The sequence below is a fragment of the Aspergillus oryzae genome, chromosome 1 (assembly GCF_000184455.2).
Source record: "Aspergillus oryzae RIB40 DNA, chromosome 1".
NCBI classification, from domain to species: domain Eukaryota; kingdom Fungi; phylum Ascomycota; class Eurotiomycetes; order Eurotiales; family Aspergillaceae; genus Aspergillus; species Aspergillus oryzae.
Genome location: NC_036435.1, coordinates 3,439,265 through 3,454,254, shown reverse-complemented (window position 1 = coordinate 3,454,254; position 14,990 = coordinate 3,439,265). Strand labels below are relative to the sequence as shown.

The 14,990-nt window shown below is 48.4% G+C and overlaps 5 protein-coding genes across 5 annotated transcripts; 3 read left to right on the top strand and 2 right to left on the bottom strand.

Moving 5' to 3' along the window:
- Positions 1 to 2,348: 2,348 nt before the first annotated feature.
- AO090005001117 (fatty acid alpha-hydroxylase) lies at positions 2,349 to 3,597 on the top strand (the record flags this gene model as incomplete). Its single annotated transcript, XM_001818036.1, has 3 exons — positions 2,349 to 3,079; positions 3,136 to 3,384; positions 3,444 to 3,597. 3 exons carry the CDS (start codon positions 2,349 to 2,351, stop codon positions 3,595 to 3,597), a joined length of 1,134 nt encoding a protein of 377 aa, XP_001818088.1.
- A 723-nt stretch (positions 3,598 to 4,320) lies between these two features.
- AO090005001118 (putative RNA splicing factor (Pad-1)) lies at positions 4,321 to 6,195 on the top strand (the record flags this gene model as incomplete). Its single annotated transcript, XM_001818037.3, has 4 exons — positions 4,321 to 4,979; positions 5,033 to 5,341; positions 5,400 to 5,879; positions 5,937 to 6,195. 4 exons carry the CDS (start codon positions 4,321 to 4,323, stop codon positions 6,193 to 6,195), a joined length of 1,707 nt encoding a protein of 568 aa, XP_001818089.1.
- A 501-nt stretch (positions 6,196 to 6,696) lies between these two features.
- On the bottom strand, positions 6,697 to 7,694 carry AO090005001119 (glutathione S-transferase family protein; the record flags this gene model as incomplete). Its single annotated transcript, XM_001818038.1, has 3 exons — positions 6,697 to 6,799; positions 6,891 to 7,213; positions 7,317 to 7,694. 3 exons carry the CDS (start codon positions 7,692 to 7,694, stop codon positions 6,697 to 6,699), a joined length of 804 nt encoding a protein of 267 aa, XP_001818090.1.
- Positions 7,695 to 8,161: 467 nt separating this feature from the next.
- Positions 8,162 to 12,045, bottom strand: ptcA (type 2C protein phosphatase PTC6; the record flags this gene model as incomplete). Its single annotated transcript, XM_023233130.1, has 2 exons — positions 8,162 to 9,724; positions 11,701 to 12,045. 2 exons carry the CDS (start codon positions 12,043 to 12,045, stop codon positions 8,162 to 8,164), a joined length of 1,908 nt encoding a protein of 635 aa, XP_023089231.1.
- A 1,802-nt stretch (positions 12,046 to 13,847) lies between these two features.
- Positions 13,848 to 14,655, top strand: AO090005001121 (CDP-diacylglycerol--inositol 3-phosphatidyltransferase; the record flags this gene model as incomplete). The annotated part of the gene is made up of 2 exons (XM_001818040.3): positions 13,848 to 14,249; positions 14,299 to 14,655. 2 exons carry the CDS (start codon positions 13,848 to 13,850, stop codon positions 14,653 to 14,655), a joined length of 759 nt encoding a protein of 252 aa, XP_001818092.3.
- Between the last annotated feature and the right edge of the window lie 335 nt (positions 14,656 to 14,990).

Below are 14,990 nucleotides of genomic sequence, written 5' to 3'. Positions count from 1 at the left end.
GTGGACCGTTTCGAGGATCTCCGACGATTCTCCAACCAGGTTATTGTAATCACAATACCATCGGCTGTGGCCTCCCCCATATTAAGGGGTAGAGAACGGTTAAGATTCCCATCTATCCGGTACGACTTCCCTCTAAACCATACTAAGCCGTACCATCATTTACACTAAAGCCGAAAGGGGAGAACGGGCTGAGAGACCGCTTATGCACTAATCTCAATTTTGTCCGAAAATTGCTTTGACCGCCTACCACATGGACTCTAGTTGAGGACTTGTCCTTCGGAAGGAGTGCTCCGTAGTCGGCCTCTTAACCCTAAGTCCATGTCGCTAGACCGAGTTTGGCATATGGGAGGGTTTTAGCTCGTACCACTTCCAGTACGAAGAGAAACACACCCTTTTAAACTTCTTTCGGGTACAGATGAACCGCGGTACAGGCGGAGAGGAAATCTTAGCACGACGAATGAGAATCGAAAGAGAAATGAGGCTGAGAGCGAACAAGTTCTCGCGGTATGGCTGCGAGCCTCAATCAGCTACCCTGGGGCAAAGCTGAATCCTGATTCTGAGAAAAGTCTATCTACTCAGCCAGCCCCGCTGAAGTTCGGCCGAAGGTGAAAACGGTCATATGGGATTCGCCTTCATTGACCTCAGCGGAGAGCGACCGATAGTGTCTGGTATTACTCCGTAGACCTTGATTCTTTGTCCTTAGACGGCCAGAACGTTGAGTGTCTTCGACGTGATCAATCAGGATCCGTGGATCTACCTCTGGATTGAAGCTACGCTCTCTAGCCTTCCTATAGTAGTAAAAGGTTGCATGTCAACCCTTGCCCATCACGGCTTGAGTATTGGCAAATCCCCACCCCATGCATGAGGGAACGCAAGGACCTGAACGCGGACCCCAACATGATATTGTCCATGCATTTCAGATCGAACGCACGGCAACTAAGCAGATGTATAGGGTACATACATACCGGGTTAATAAGTCTTTAGGAAAAAGATCAGAAAGCCTCATAAAGCTTGAGGATGTTTATTCTGGGCCTCATTCGCCATTCCTTGTTTCTGTTTACTTTTGCCAGCATGTTGATAGGTCCTCGAATCCTCATACTTTTAGGTACATACAATGTAGGTATGGAACACTGCCGTACCGCCAAGGCACTAAACTCCACTAGCGCTCTGTATGGGCCATTGCAATGCAAATCAATTATATCAAGGAACCAGGCCACAGGTTAACGGCACTCCCTAGCTATCAAGTGCTGAAAACCGTTGGATTACTCAACCCCCTACGAGGCACCCTATGACAAGTCGCAAAAATCTTTTCACTTGACAAGTTAGGGCGCTTGAACAACCATGCAGTAAATGATCTATGCTTAATCTAGACCCGGAACTTATGCTTGCTTTTGTTGTTTTCTATGTACATACTATGCCCAAAAGAACTATACATGTATCTACCTAGCCGGACACTACTCCTGGGCTTTGCCGCCCATTAGACCCTCCTATTTTCTCTTTTTTTTTTTTTTTTTTTTTTTTTTTTTTTCTTATTTTCTTTGCTTCTTCTTTTTCTTCGGGATGCACTTGATCTCTACTGTGGCTGTGTCTGTGAAAAACAGAGTATGGGCCATTACATATAATTTCAAATTCCGGAGTGTAACCCATCGAACTGACTTCCTAGAACTCGGGGCACTCGATTCGTAGAATTGAGCGTATTGCGGTGACCTGGTCAAGTCTGGCTACATCGACCTTCAGGAAACAAGATATACACTGCTTCACGTACCCACTCTTCCATTTGGCATACAACGGAGCCTTTTCTTTCTCATCTCTAGAAACCCATGACCGTCTCTGTTGGGTTGCTGACTAACCCCCTGCCAGGTGGTCAGGGGCCATCTTCTCCGATAGGTTAGCGCCAAACTGGCCCACGGCATCAGCATGATCAAGAAAGAAGAGGAGGACCTGCAAAGATGACTTGGACTCTTCCTATCGCCTCCGCTTTTCACTTATGAATACTACCCTTTAGGTACTCATTACTGTGCGTGGTTGGCTACATCGCTAAGGTTGCAAAATATTTGCAGCCGTGTTGTGCAGGGTAATCTTACACCTTACCATTTTTCCATTTTTCTTTTTTTCTCTCTTTCCCTGCTTTGGTACCCCTTCCCTTGTACCCGTCGGAGCCACCGGACCCGCGACCCTGGATATTATTTTGAAGCTCACGCCACTCCTTTCCGATTATCCATTCCGTTTTTTAGGTGTGGTGTGATCTGTCCAACTACATCTCTCGAGTTTCTACACTTATATCTCGGCTCTCCTGCGGCTCCTACAACGTTTGGCATCCACCACTGGGCGTTTCCCGTTTAACAGCCATGCCTGGAAGGACTCTACCAACGTTTACCTCCGCCGAGGTCGAGTCTCATAACAATGCCAAATCTTGCTATGTAACTCTGGGATCGAAAGTGTACGACATTACCTCTTTTGTCGATGATCATCCTGGTGGTGGTGATTTGATCCTTGAGTATGCTGGAAGAGACGTCGAAGAAATTCTGCGCGATACCGTCTCTCATGAACACTCGGAAGCAGCCTACGATATTCTGGAAGACAGTCTGATTGGTTTCATTGCCTCCGAATCGACTGGCAAAGGTGCAAGCATAGATGCCGCTAAAGCAAATGGTGTAGGGGGAACATCAGGCCCTGTATATGCCGCAACTGGAATGTCCCGCGAAGAGGATTTGTCTGTTGAGACAGACTACAGTAAGGATTACCAGACGCACAAATTCTTGGATCTCAACAAGCCTCTTCTTATGCAGCTCTGGAACGGTGGCTTCAGCAAAGAGTTCTACTTGGAACAAATCCATCGTCCGCGCCATTACAAGGGAGGAGAATCGGCCCCCCTCTTCGGAAACTTCCTGGAGCCCCTGAGCAAAACCGCATGGTACATGGTTCCAATTATATGGCTGCCCCCTGTTACCTACGGTACTGTGCTCGGGTTTGCTGGGCTGGGGAACGTGTATGCTGCAGCTGCCTATTGGATTGGTGGCCTTGCCCTTTGGACTTTGATCGAGTACCTTATGCATAGGTTTTTGTTCCATCTTGACAAGTATGGCTCCCAGCTTCCCTTCTAGTCCTGTGGTCTCCAAAGCTAAGTTTGTCTAGATATCTTCCTGATAACCGTGTTGGCTTAACCCTCCATTTCCTGTTACACGGCATTCATCACTATCTACCTATGGACAAATACCGACTTGTTATGCCACCAACGCTGTTTGTTGTCCTCGCTACACCGTTTTGGAAGCTGGCGCAAAGTGTCTTCTTCTATAACTGGTACGCCGCCTTGACGGTATATTGTGGCGGCATATTCGGTTATATATGTTATGATACGACCCATTATTGGCTCCATCATCGCAAGTAAGTTATAATGGATTTTCGGGTTCTATGAAAATGTTATTGACCATATTGTACTGCAGTCTTCCCCCCTACTACAAGGGACTTAAGAAATACCACCTTCAACACCATTTTGCCGACTTCGACAATGGTTTCGGTGTCACCAGCCGGTTTTGGGACCGTGTTTTCGGTACTGAGCTTCAAACACCTGCACCTAAAGACGTGAAGACACAGTGAACACAGTAAACACAATCACATGTGGGTTTGCGTTCATCTCAATCTTACTAAGTACGAAGTCATGCCGAGGCTTGTTGCCGCCCAGTCTTTCCATTCATGTTTGTCTCTGAAATCTTAGGATTTCGAATGCTTGGTTCTTATTCTGCCCTAATCTGCTTCATGTACAGTGAATTCGGTCATTTGCTATTGCAGGACCTTGATTCTTTCCATACATCTTATGGTCATGGTCTTTGGCGAGGCCGTTTTGTGAAATAGTGTTTATACGATTGTACATGATAATAGCACCTAATACATCATACATTCACCATGAGAGGCGTGTTTACAGGCAATTAAGATTAAGTGACCGTGTTCGTGGCGACGTTTCTATGGTTCATTCAGAAAATTGTTCGGAGGCAATGCCAAGATGCACCACGTGATGTAGGCCGCTTTTCATTTCCCCCCAACCTTGCCTGTTATCTCGTACCACTTTTACGACTCTTGAACCTCGATAACCCCTTTCTTCTTGACCATTAATCAAACTCCACAACGATTAAATCTTGTACTTAGGAGCAGGGACGCTCTATCTGGAACTAGACTGTGAAACGAAGGGTTCGCTCAAGTCTAGCCTGATCTGCCGTCACCATCTAACCAAGCTAAAAGTGACCTTAATCCATCCCGCACGATCTTCCTTTTCTCCTTTCCATTCAGCTTCATCCAGGGGAGAGTTATCAACATATCGTCAATATGTCAGGTCTCGATGTCGAGGCTCTACTTGAGTCCACAGCCGCCGCAGCACCACCACAAGATGCACGACAGTCTCAGGAACGCGATGACCGCTCCAAAGCCGATAGTAGTGACCGCCGGGACCGCGACCGCTCACGAGACAAAGATCGTAGACGCCGGGACCGCAGCCGGGACCGACGTCGTGACGCCGATGGAGATGAAGACATGAAGAGTCCGAGAAGCGAACATGGCAGTGCTAACGGAAGCCATAGAAGCAGAAAGAGGAGCAGGAGCCGCGAGAGTGATCGCCGTCGATCTCGACGTGAACGCTACGGTGATGACTACCGGTCTGGCGGTGACTATTACCGCGGCGGCGGGCGGGCCCGCACTCGATCTCGATCTCCTAATGATGACCGCTATTACCGCCCTTCAGGTCGTGCCCGTCGAGAAGAGAGGGATGATGACCGACGCTCTCGCCGTGAACGAGAGACTCGCAGACGTAGCCCCAGTCGCGAAAGGACTCCGGAGCTCAACGAGGATGAGCGCGATAGACGTACCATCTTTGTACAGCAGCTTGCGGCACGTCTGAGAACAAAAGAATTGATTGCTTTCTTCGAGAAAGTTGGACCAGTTAAAGAAGCTCAGATTGTCAAGGATCGTGTTAGTGGTCGGTCTAAAGGGTGAGTGTCAAATTTACCATTGAAGGTATGCCGGTGACCTAACAATTGTCTAGTGTCGGTTATGTCGAATTTAAGAACGAAGATTCCGTTGCTCCTGCTATTCAACTTACGGGACAGAAGCTTCTAGGAATTCCAATCATCGCACAGTTAACTGAAGCGGAAAAGAATCGTCAGGCTCGCAATCCAGATGCCAGCAGTGGCAACAACCACGCAGCTCCATTTCACAGGTTGTACGTGGGTAACATCCATTTCAGCATCACTGAAAATGACCTCCAGAATGTTTTTGAGCCGTTTGGTGAGCTCGAGTTCGTCCAGCTTCAGAAGGATGAAACCGGTAGAAGCAGAGGTTATGGTTTTGTCCAGTATGTGTCAGCCCTTTCTTCTTTCATGGTGCTTTTGTTGTTAACTGGTATCTTCTAGGTTCCGTGATCCCAATCAAGCTCGGGAGGCACTAGAAAAAATGAACGGGTTTGACCTTGCTGGTCGAGCAATCCGCGTTGGCCTTGGCAACGATAAGTTCACCCCTGACTCGAGTGCTCAACGATTGCAGAGCCAAGGTGCAAACCAACAAAATTTCCAGGGCTCTTCGTTCTCGGGCCATGGAGGCCGTGGTATCCAGGCTGGTGGTACTAGCAACTTCGACCGTGCTGGTGGCCGGGATTCTGAAAAAGGAGCCGGTGCTAGTGCTTTGGATGATACGGATGTTGCTGGGGTAAACTTCAACAACTATAGTAGGGACGCATTGATGAGGAAACTTGCAAGAACAGATGAACCCTCAGAGTCGTCCGCCGACGATAAGCAGAAAGTGCTTCGCCCTAAAACAGAAACCAAGCCATTACCTGTCAATGTCAACATGGCAAGTCGGTGTGTTATGCTTCGTAATATGTTTGATCCTGGCGAGTAAGTTGACCCCTATAAAACATCTTTGCAAGCTATGGACTCTAACAATGTATACAGAGAAGAAGGTGAAAGCTGGATTAAAGAGCTAGAGGATGACGTCCGCGCTGAGTGCGAAGAAAAATATGGCCATGTTGTTCACATTGCACTAGATCCTAACTCACAAGGTGATATCTACTTGAAGTTCGACCGCGTCCAAGGTGGTGAGAACGCCATCAAAGGCCTGAATGGACGATTTTTCGGCGGCAAACAGATCACTGCACAACCGGTTGTCGACGCTGTTTACAGCAGTTTGTTCTCTCGAACCAAGGCGATCTAGTGCTCGACCCATCAGCACCTACGAAAGCTTACATCTTAGTAGGTATTTCATCTAATAGCGTGATATTAGGTGCGATTATCTTTGACGGAACCACCGTCTAACTCCGAACCATTACACCTACTTCGACATGGTGCTTGGCTTTGATGACACTACTACCCCTGGTAGGTGCCATTTTTTGACGTATTGCTTTTTATAGGCCACAAGGCTTGTTGTGCAATGATTTGTTTATAGGGATTTGTACAGTGCATTAGCGCAATGAAACCTCTGTAGTTTTGCAGTATTTAGGTCCTCTCATTCTCTGAAACTCCCACAGGCATGCACTTTGATACATGTCATCAGTTAAATGTGCGATAAAACGCGTTGGATATCAACGGGTCTGTGTAAGTTTATGCCATAAACAACCCTCCGTTCACCATGAGGTCCATGCTTGGCCTGGAAGAAACTGCTTCTTGGTTCCCCATCACCTGCATGATGAAGTCGTTAGGCACTCGATGTGAACCTTCACGCCCAAAGCGCGTAGTCAGGGAAATATTTATCGTGAATCTGCCGAGCATAATCCACCACCACCGGATATTCTCGAATAAGTTTCTGCGTATTCGGCGCCCTACAGCCAACGAAACAGCATCAGCAACGTATCACGCAAGGGACACAGAATAAAGAGGAAGAGGAAGAGGAAGAGGAAAAGAAAAACATACGCATAACAAACCAACCCGGAAACAATAAACCCAAAAAGCGCCGCATCAGCCTCAGTAGGTTCCTCACCACCCAAAACCCAGAACGGACCCTGTCCTCCATGTCGCGATCTCGCCTCAACAAGCGCACCATTGATACGCTCCCAGATCTCGGCGCCCAAGGACCCGATCTCCTCCGTCGAGAAGAGCATCGTCCCCTGGCCGGTAAGAGTACGTGTGACTTTGTTGTAGACCATGAGACCTACCACGACCCGAACAGGCCAAGGCAACGCAGCCAGAATCACATCCCGCATGGTATAGTAATTCAGCACCCATTTTTCGTATGCCTAGTTCCAGAATCAGCACAAAATGTCATATTTCCACATGTTCAAGTCATGAAAGATTCCATCCACCCATCCAAATAGAGAATTGATGATAATGAACACATACATTATACCAATACAACTTATCCTCCAATAAGGCTATCAACCCCATATCCTGGAGCTTCTGCGATCCCGAAAGCTTCGCGTTGAAATCGTTCGTTAACCCCTTCTCGATAAATGTCTTCGTAATCATGGTTGAATCGCCCATAACGACTGGAGGAGCTGGATGGCTTCCGTCCTCGTACAGGATCTCTGCCGGGATGGAGATGTAGGGCACTTTGCCTCGGGGTGCGTTGCGCATTGAGCCGGCTTCCACGCGGTAGGGTATACCGGCGAACCGCAGACGGGCTTCCAGTTTGATTACGAATGGGGACCAGCTGTAGATTCCTGTGCCTGGGAGGCCGCGGTAGAGGGTTAGGGGTGTTGGGGCTGTGTCTGAAGTCATTGTGGTTGGGGTACTGGTATTAAATTTGGATTTTTATTTTTCTCCTGAATGAAATGGTGTATTTAGGATGGAGTATACTCCGTAACGTGGTCTAGGGATGAGCTTTCTTGTATTTGTGTTTATATATATACTTTATTGGGGCTTGGGTCGGGTTTTGCGGCGGATTCAAAGCCGATACGGCTTGGGGGCTTTATTCTAAGTGGGTGGTGATGTAGGCATTGCGTTGCAAACTATGATGTGGCCGTCAGCACTAGTCAGATCCTCATAGCCTGTTCCTCGTAACTTGATCTGCTCCACTTTAGGTTGTATTAGGTTGGAACTGACACAGATCGAGATGGCGATGTATTGTGAATGTTTGATATATATGTACAGTATGACCAGAGGGCCAAAGCTCATCAAAGTAAAAGAAGTAATAATAAGAACAATATTTACATATCCTTAAGTGAGCATTGAGTACTTACTCACGGTCATCGCCGCGACCGACGCGGATCAGTCGCTTCTTGTCGGCGCCATTCTCGAGATTCCTTCGTTCCCAGGCTTCCCAAACCGCCTTCAAGTCGTCGTTCCCAACCACCTAGTCGGACGACGAGGCAGGTAGCGTTGTCTCCCTCCTTAGTCACTTCATTCGCAAAGTTGACCACATCCCGAGACCCCTGCTCGGGAGTCCTAGCCTCCTTGACGATGTCAACGACTTCTTGGTCACTGAGCGTTCCACTGATGCCATCAGACATGAGGACCAAGAATGAGTACTCCGCAGGTGCCATCTCAATTCTTCGGAGCTCTGGCTCGGCTGATACGCCAATCCGTTTCGATTGAACATCACCAAAGGCTCGCGTGTTGGCCAATCCGCTCATGCGCTCTTCTCCAAACGAGTCAGTCACAAATGTAGTGGCATATCGTCGTAAGCGACTCGCCTCAATCGGTGACGACGGATGGTGGTTGGAAGTCAGTGGAATGGCATCGCCTGTCTCTGTAGAGCACAACAGTATCCGGGTGTCGCCGACATGGGATACCAACAGACTAGACGGGCTAGACGGATGCCAGAAAGGGGTAGGCGTTGGGGTAGATATGAGCGCGACGCTAGCGGTGCTACCTCCCTTGAACCGTTTCGCTCCCCCGATATGTAGAGATGGCGTACGATCACGGCCGTAGAGGATATTGTCCTGGTATAAAGGGTGACCCACATTCTCCAATTCATCGCCTTGTTTCGCCGCTTGTGCCGACACAAACTCCAGATCGGTACGGAGAAAGGCGTATTCGAGGACCTCTTCAATGGTAACACCTTCGGGTAGGTCGGACAGTGCCTTTGGCTCACCACGGGCACCTTTCCCAATATGTGAGAAGTGAGGAGGTACAAATCTCTTGAAGTACCCTCCGACTAGGGTTCGCCAATCTCGGACGAGGTGTTTTTCTAGTTCCCCGATTCGTTGCGAGTTGGCGTCCTGCAGAATAGGCAAATCTCCAGTGGACGGCTCTGTGTCCTTAGAATAATGGCCATCCCGGTTTTTCTTCAGACTGGACTGGAGCTCGAATGTCGCTGCTGAATCCTGTATGTACTCATGAAGCGTGTGCTGTAGAAACGTGCTACATTCGTTTCCCCCGTGGCCGTCGAATACTGCGAAATAGAATACCTGTGGATCGCCACTAGCAGTCTCCGCCCCTTGACTCTCCCGAGTTGCAGGGATTCCATTGGCACCCGATCGTTTGATCGTTAGGGACGCAGGGGGGCGCTTCGCAAATGCAGGAATGTCGATCACACCAGCTTGATATGTATCTTCATTCTCCGGACGAGTCCCACGGGAAGTAGATGCGCCGAAGTGGTGTTTCGCGCTGCGAAGAGGGATGCGGACGACAGTCGTCTCCCGGTCGACCAGCGGCTGGAAGGAGGCTGGGGGGTGAGATGACTCTCCGGTATGAGGAACGGAGGCGGAGCGAGGAAGTTTGTAGAAGGAGTTTACTGGCGCTCGGGGATCTGGATGAAGAGAGGAAGATGGTAAATGTGTAACAAAGTAGTCGTGAAATTCAGGCCTCTTGGTTGCCCGGTTGTCGTTGGCAACAGCATTTGCGGGATTCGACGTGTAGCAACGCCTTGGTAGAATAAGAGAAACTTAGAAGCATATGAAATCAGTCAACGTTCACCAGAGCTCATGTGGGAACCAGATTCAGCGACGTGTGATCGTCAGCATGGACACTTCGGAGATAAGCCCTAGGGATGGTTGTGCAAGGGTTAAAGATATACATACTGCGACGATCAGCCAGAGTCCGGACCTGGACTGTGACCCGCTTCGCAGGAGTTAGATTCATGAAGGTCGAGGCATTGACGAATTGAAGATATGGGGAAAAGGTAAATTCACGCCTGAGAGTAGGGAGTATGTAAAAAAGCTGAGAGGACTTGATCGGGAAACCGCGGGGATTGATGATTTTGCGGCCCGAGCGCAATTGCGACGGAGAAATGCAACGGCACTTTCTTAGACTAAATCCTTCTTATCTCCCTTATCGACGTTGCCCTTCACTTACCCCATGGAGTATCTTACTTATCACTCTCTCTTAAGGATCGGATCAACAGCAATGTGTGGCATGTTATCATTGGGGCCGAATTTCACCCGGACTATTCTTTTGCCTCACCCCAGATCCTTGAAATTCTCTCGTGGACTCCACCATAACGCCATCGGTCACTTCCAACAACCAATCCCTCAATCCTGAACTGCAACTATTGACATCATCACACCGCTGAAAGCCTAAACCACTTGGTCCAATTCATTTACTCTATTCTTAACCAACAAGCTATTTCCTCTCTCCTAAGCCATTGCCATCTTCAAACCTGTATTACTCCGTTTTCTCTCATCTTTATGCAGCCCCAAGATGCGGTGAAAATTCAAGAATAGAAGGAAATCAAGAGCACTTTCCCGGACCGGCACTCACTTAGCACGCATCTCACTGATAAGCTGAGTATAGCGTCTTGGGGGAGGACGCAGCAGTACCTTCGCAAGGCCTACCAGCCTGACGTCAGCAGGACTTGTGGAATTATCACTAATACTAATGATTGGGGTAACTCCTAGACGAACAAGGGTGTTGTCCTTCCTCAGCGCCTGAGGGATTCCGCCAACAAATTGGTCACAATTAACCATTGTACCGGGCTCGAATATTTCGTTCACCGCAGGAAACCTGAAGCTATATTCGAATGGTAACGAATATAAATCTATCGCGAGCGCCTGCGCCTCGGTTAAGATGTCCTGGAGATCCATCCAGACCACTTGGTATTGGTTCAAGGGATCATGAGTAAGGGGACCTATCAGTAGCCACAGCTTTTCCATATAAGAGTGGGTGTTGTTTTTGTTACATTCGGAAAATTCCGGTTTATTTACCACGGTCTGGATGTGATGTGCTATCGCAATGAGCAGCGAATGGCGGACCACCGCAGGGGTTTCTATATCTTATCATTAATCTCTGCAAAGGGGAGCTGGAGGTTACTCAACATACCTATGGTTAGGTGCTCCTGTATCTGGTTGATTTCCACATCCACCTGAGCGTCGAACCCTTTGACGACTGTGGGCTGCAAGATCTCGTGGACGAGGTAAAAGTTAATTGCTTTTGCAACCACGCACGGCCTAGTGCATGGATTTCCTAGCAATGTTGACGCATGGATCTTATTCGAGATACTCATGACATATTCCTTAACCCGCGGGTTCAGCTGACTGTCAAATTGAATGCTAGGGAAATTAGTATACATGTGGCCAAATTTCTGCGTCCTTGAGAAGAGGCTCTGAAGTCTGGTCGAGATCAGCCGAATTACTGTTTCGGTATCGAATGAAGAACCTAGAGAACAAATGCTCATCGGAAGACTACCCCTCTTGCAGCTAAGTGACGTCTTGGAGTTCTCTCCCAGACTCAGAAGTTTGCCCTGTGGAGTGCTAGCAGGTAGGTCAAACGCGGGAGGAGGGAGAGTGTGCACACTTGGAGAGTAAGAGCTCGCTGACGAGGGGGTGCTTGAACTCGGAGACCTTACGATAGGGCGCTGTTGAGTGGGAGTGAGAGGAAATATTGGCATAGGAATAGTTGACTGCAACATGCGAACCCTCTTGGGGTCTGCAATGGCTTTGCTCTGGTTGCTGATTGTGGTCTTCTGTTTCCGGACCAAGTCTTCTAGATCAAGAATTCTGACACGCTGCCTGCTGATAGTCTCGATATCCTGTGCACTGTATTCACGGCAGCGGTTGAGGGCCGCTTCAACCTCTTCCAGCCTTTCTTGAGTTGCTTTTACGCGAATCTGGAGCTGTTTAACCACATCTGCACGGGTCAATTCTTGCAGGCTACCTGGATCAGCAGCATAGTAGAGTTTTTCGATTGCCATCTGAGCTAGAGTCCACCAGATATCAAAAGCACAGCAGAAAGTAGATGGGAAGACAGATCGCAACTGATGATGTTTAGGCTTGGATTAATTGTTGAACAATGAGAGAAGCTCAAGGTTGGAATAAAGGTAGACTCTGAGAGAAAATATCTTAACAACACAGAAGGGAATACCTATATCAATGTTTGTAGGAAACAATGTTCAGCTAATAAAGCAACACAAATAACCAAGACTATATTCTGTTGTATGAGACACCAAGTGGGGCATCAACATCATATCATGGAGCTAAACTGTATACTGTACCTAAAGTGAATGGAATTCACTGTGTCATTTTGACCAGCTCACCGGCCAAGAGTAACAAAGAGAGTGGGTTTATAAATAGGTTTCCTGACTCAAGTTCAGCCTAGAAACACAAACGGGCACGTTTTCATTTGTCTCAAGCCCTTTGGCTGCCTTCGGCAATCGATTGAAAGATACCCGTCATAGCCAACTCTGGAACTACATCCTCTTTAAGTTGCCACTTCCAGCTATAGGTAGTGACTGCTGTACTCCGTACTACTTGCTATATAGGTAAAGCAGTCCTACTATAAATACCAAGGTAATACAGATAAGTCTGTGTTCCCCCTGCGGTATGAGTACGCAGTATAGTTAGTTTTGTAGTAGAGAGTATACTCCGTACTCTAAGTATATATACGATGTATCTGTTCTACACTCTGGAGAATGACCGCATTGGGACAGCTTTCTCCTTTTTCTTTGGAACCCGAAAGCTTTGACCCACGAACCAATTCCGAGCCTCCCGCCCGAAAAGTCCTCCCTTCCTACCTACTAACTTACTTAATACCATTGTTGAGCAAAATCTGGACAACCAAACTTTTTTTCTTTTTATTTCCATTCTTGAAGGGTCGCTGTCCTCCGTTCATGAACTAAGTCGCAATCCACTTCCAAGATAGTCTATCCATCACTCTAACGGGGTGGAGGGATTCCAGAGCGTAAGTAACCGCACGAGTCGAACTACAGCCGCTACTTCAACTAGTAGTTGGTGGCTTATCAACCTTATCGCCAAAACGACACACATGGCCAATTTGGAAATCTTTCCCCGGAGATCTCCTGATCAACTAACACTCCGACCTCGATTGATAGATTACCAACATCTCCCACGAGCTTTTATTGATACTGCTGCATTCGCCTCAACCGCTAAATCCTCTGGCTCCGTACAGTTCCCCGCTCGACTTCGGGACGCGTTGTCAAACTTGCGTTAATTAGGTACGTGTTTTTGCAGAGTTCTCCTGGAAAACTACGCTGCATAATCATATCGCCATTGTACCTGTCTCCCCACAGGGGTGGTTATGACATGTATAGCTTTGACTAACGTATTACTTCCCGGTATCATTTGCAGATTGCCGTATACTTTCAGATAGCGAACACACCGCGTATCGTCCGCTCCCTCCATAATCCACCGATTGTCACTCCCGTTCGACCTTCGCGCCAGCGTGGTTTACTAGCTTTAGTGCTACCAAAACCCTTATACGACCCCTTATCTCTTGGGATCGCCCGGTCGCCAAGTCCGTCACTGTGTACACTGAATCAAAAATGGGTGCCCGCACAAGAAGACAACAGGCCGCCTTGGCCGCTCAGTCGGATAGTAATGAGTCGCCGGCTGGCAATGGCACAGTGGAAAAATCGCCAAGGAAGACCAGAACTCCGAGCAAGAAGGAAGTGAAGGAGAATGTATATTTGTTTGCCCCTAACCTTATTGGTAAGGAGCTTCTTCCCGCCTTGTCATTATTTCACGATGTTCCGAACAGATGCTTACCGGTGGCGCGGGATTAGGATATTTACGGGTTGTCTTGACAATGGCTTCGCTGTACTATATGCCGCTGCATCCGCGAACGTGCTCCCTTCTTTACAGTGTGTCTTGTTTGCTGGATGCCCTAGACGGATATGCAGCACGCTACTTCAACCAGTCCACCACCTTCGGCGCGGTTCTGGATATGGTGACAGACCGCTGTACAACTGCGTGCTTGCTGGTGTTCCTGAGTTCGGCGTGGCCTCGCTGGTCTATTGTCTTTCAGAGTCTGATTGCCTTGGATATGACCAGCCATTACATGCACATGTATGCTACCCTCAGCATGGGCGGGTCTGGTCAAAGTCACAAGAAGATCGATTCTAGCAGGAGCTGGATCCTGTATCAGTACTACAATAGCAAGGTGGGCTATATCCAGCATATAAGAAGTCCCATACTGATCATGCTTACAGACTGTTCTGTTCATCTGCTGTGCTCTTAATGAGCTTTTTTTCATTGGCCTCTACCTTCTTTCGTTCTCGTCCCCTATTTTGTCTCCATCCCTTCTTCAACCCGTTCCAGGCTCCGGAGCCGACGCTGCACAGCCGGTCTCGACTGACTCGTTCGCTAGTCCATGGAGCGCTGGCGCGTTGGAGATGGCTAGGGCCAACAAGATTGACAGCACCTGGCCTTGGATCATCACCGGAATCTCGGCTCCCGTTATGGCTCTAAAGCAAATCATCAACGTGGTGCAGCTTGTCAAAGCTAGCAACTGGCTGGTTGAAGGTGACATGGCCAACCGCCGGGCGCTGCGAGGTAAGAAAAACTAGGCCTCCGGCGCAGTTGTCGGGTACCTGGCGGCCAGTGAAATCACGGCTCTTTCTCACCTAGCCTTGGGGGGCGTTACTACCGCCAGGACCTGATTGACATCGCTACGCTTGCATGGCTTTAGTGCCTGGTTAATTTTTTGGGGCAGTGGAAAGCTGCCCCGGTTCTTTGTCTCCTCTTCTCCTTTACCACCTGGTTCCCTTTCTATGATGCCTTTTGCGGAAGATATGTTTCAGTTGGGAGGAAATTATGGATTTATAGGTCTGTGCAGACCATTGCGGGACAGACCCATTTTCATGACTTATAATTGCTTCGACTGTTGTCTTTATTAGGGGCT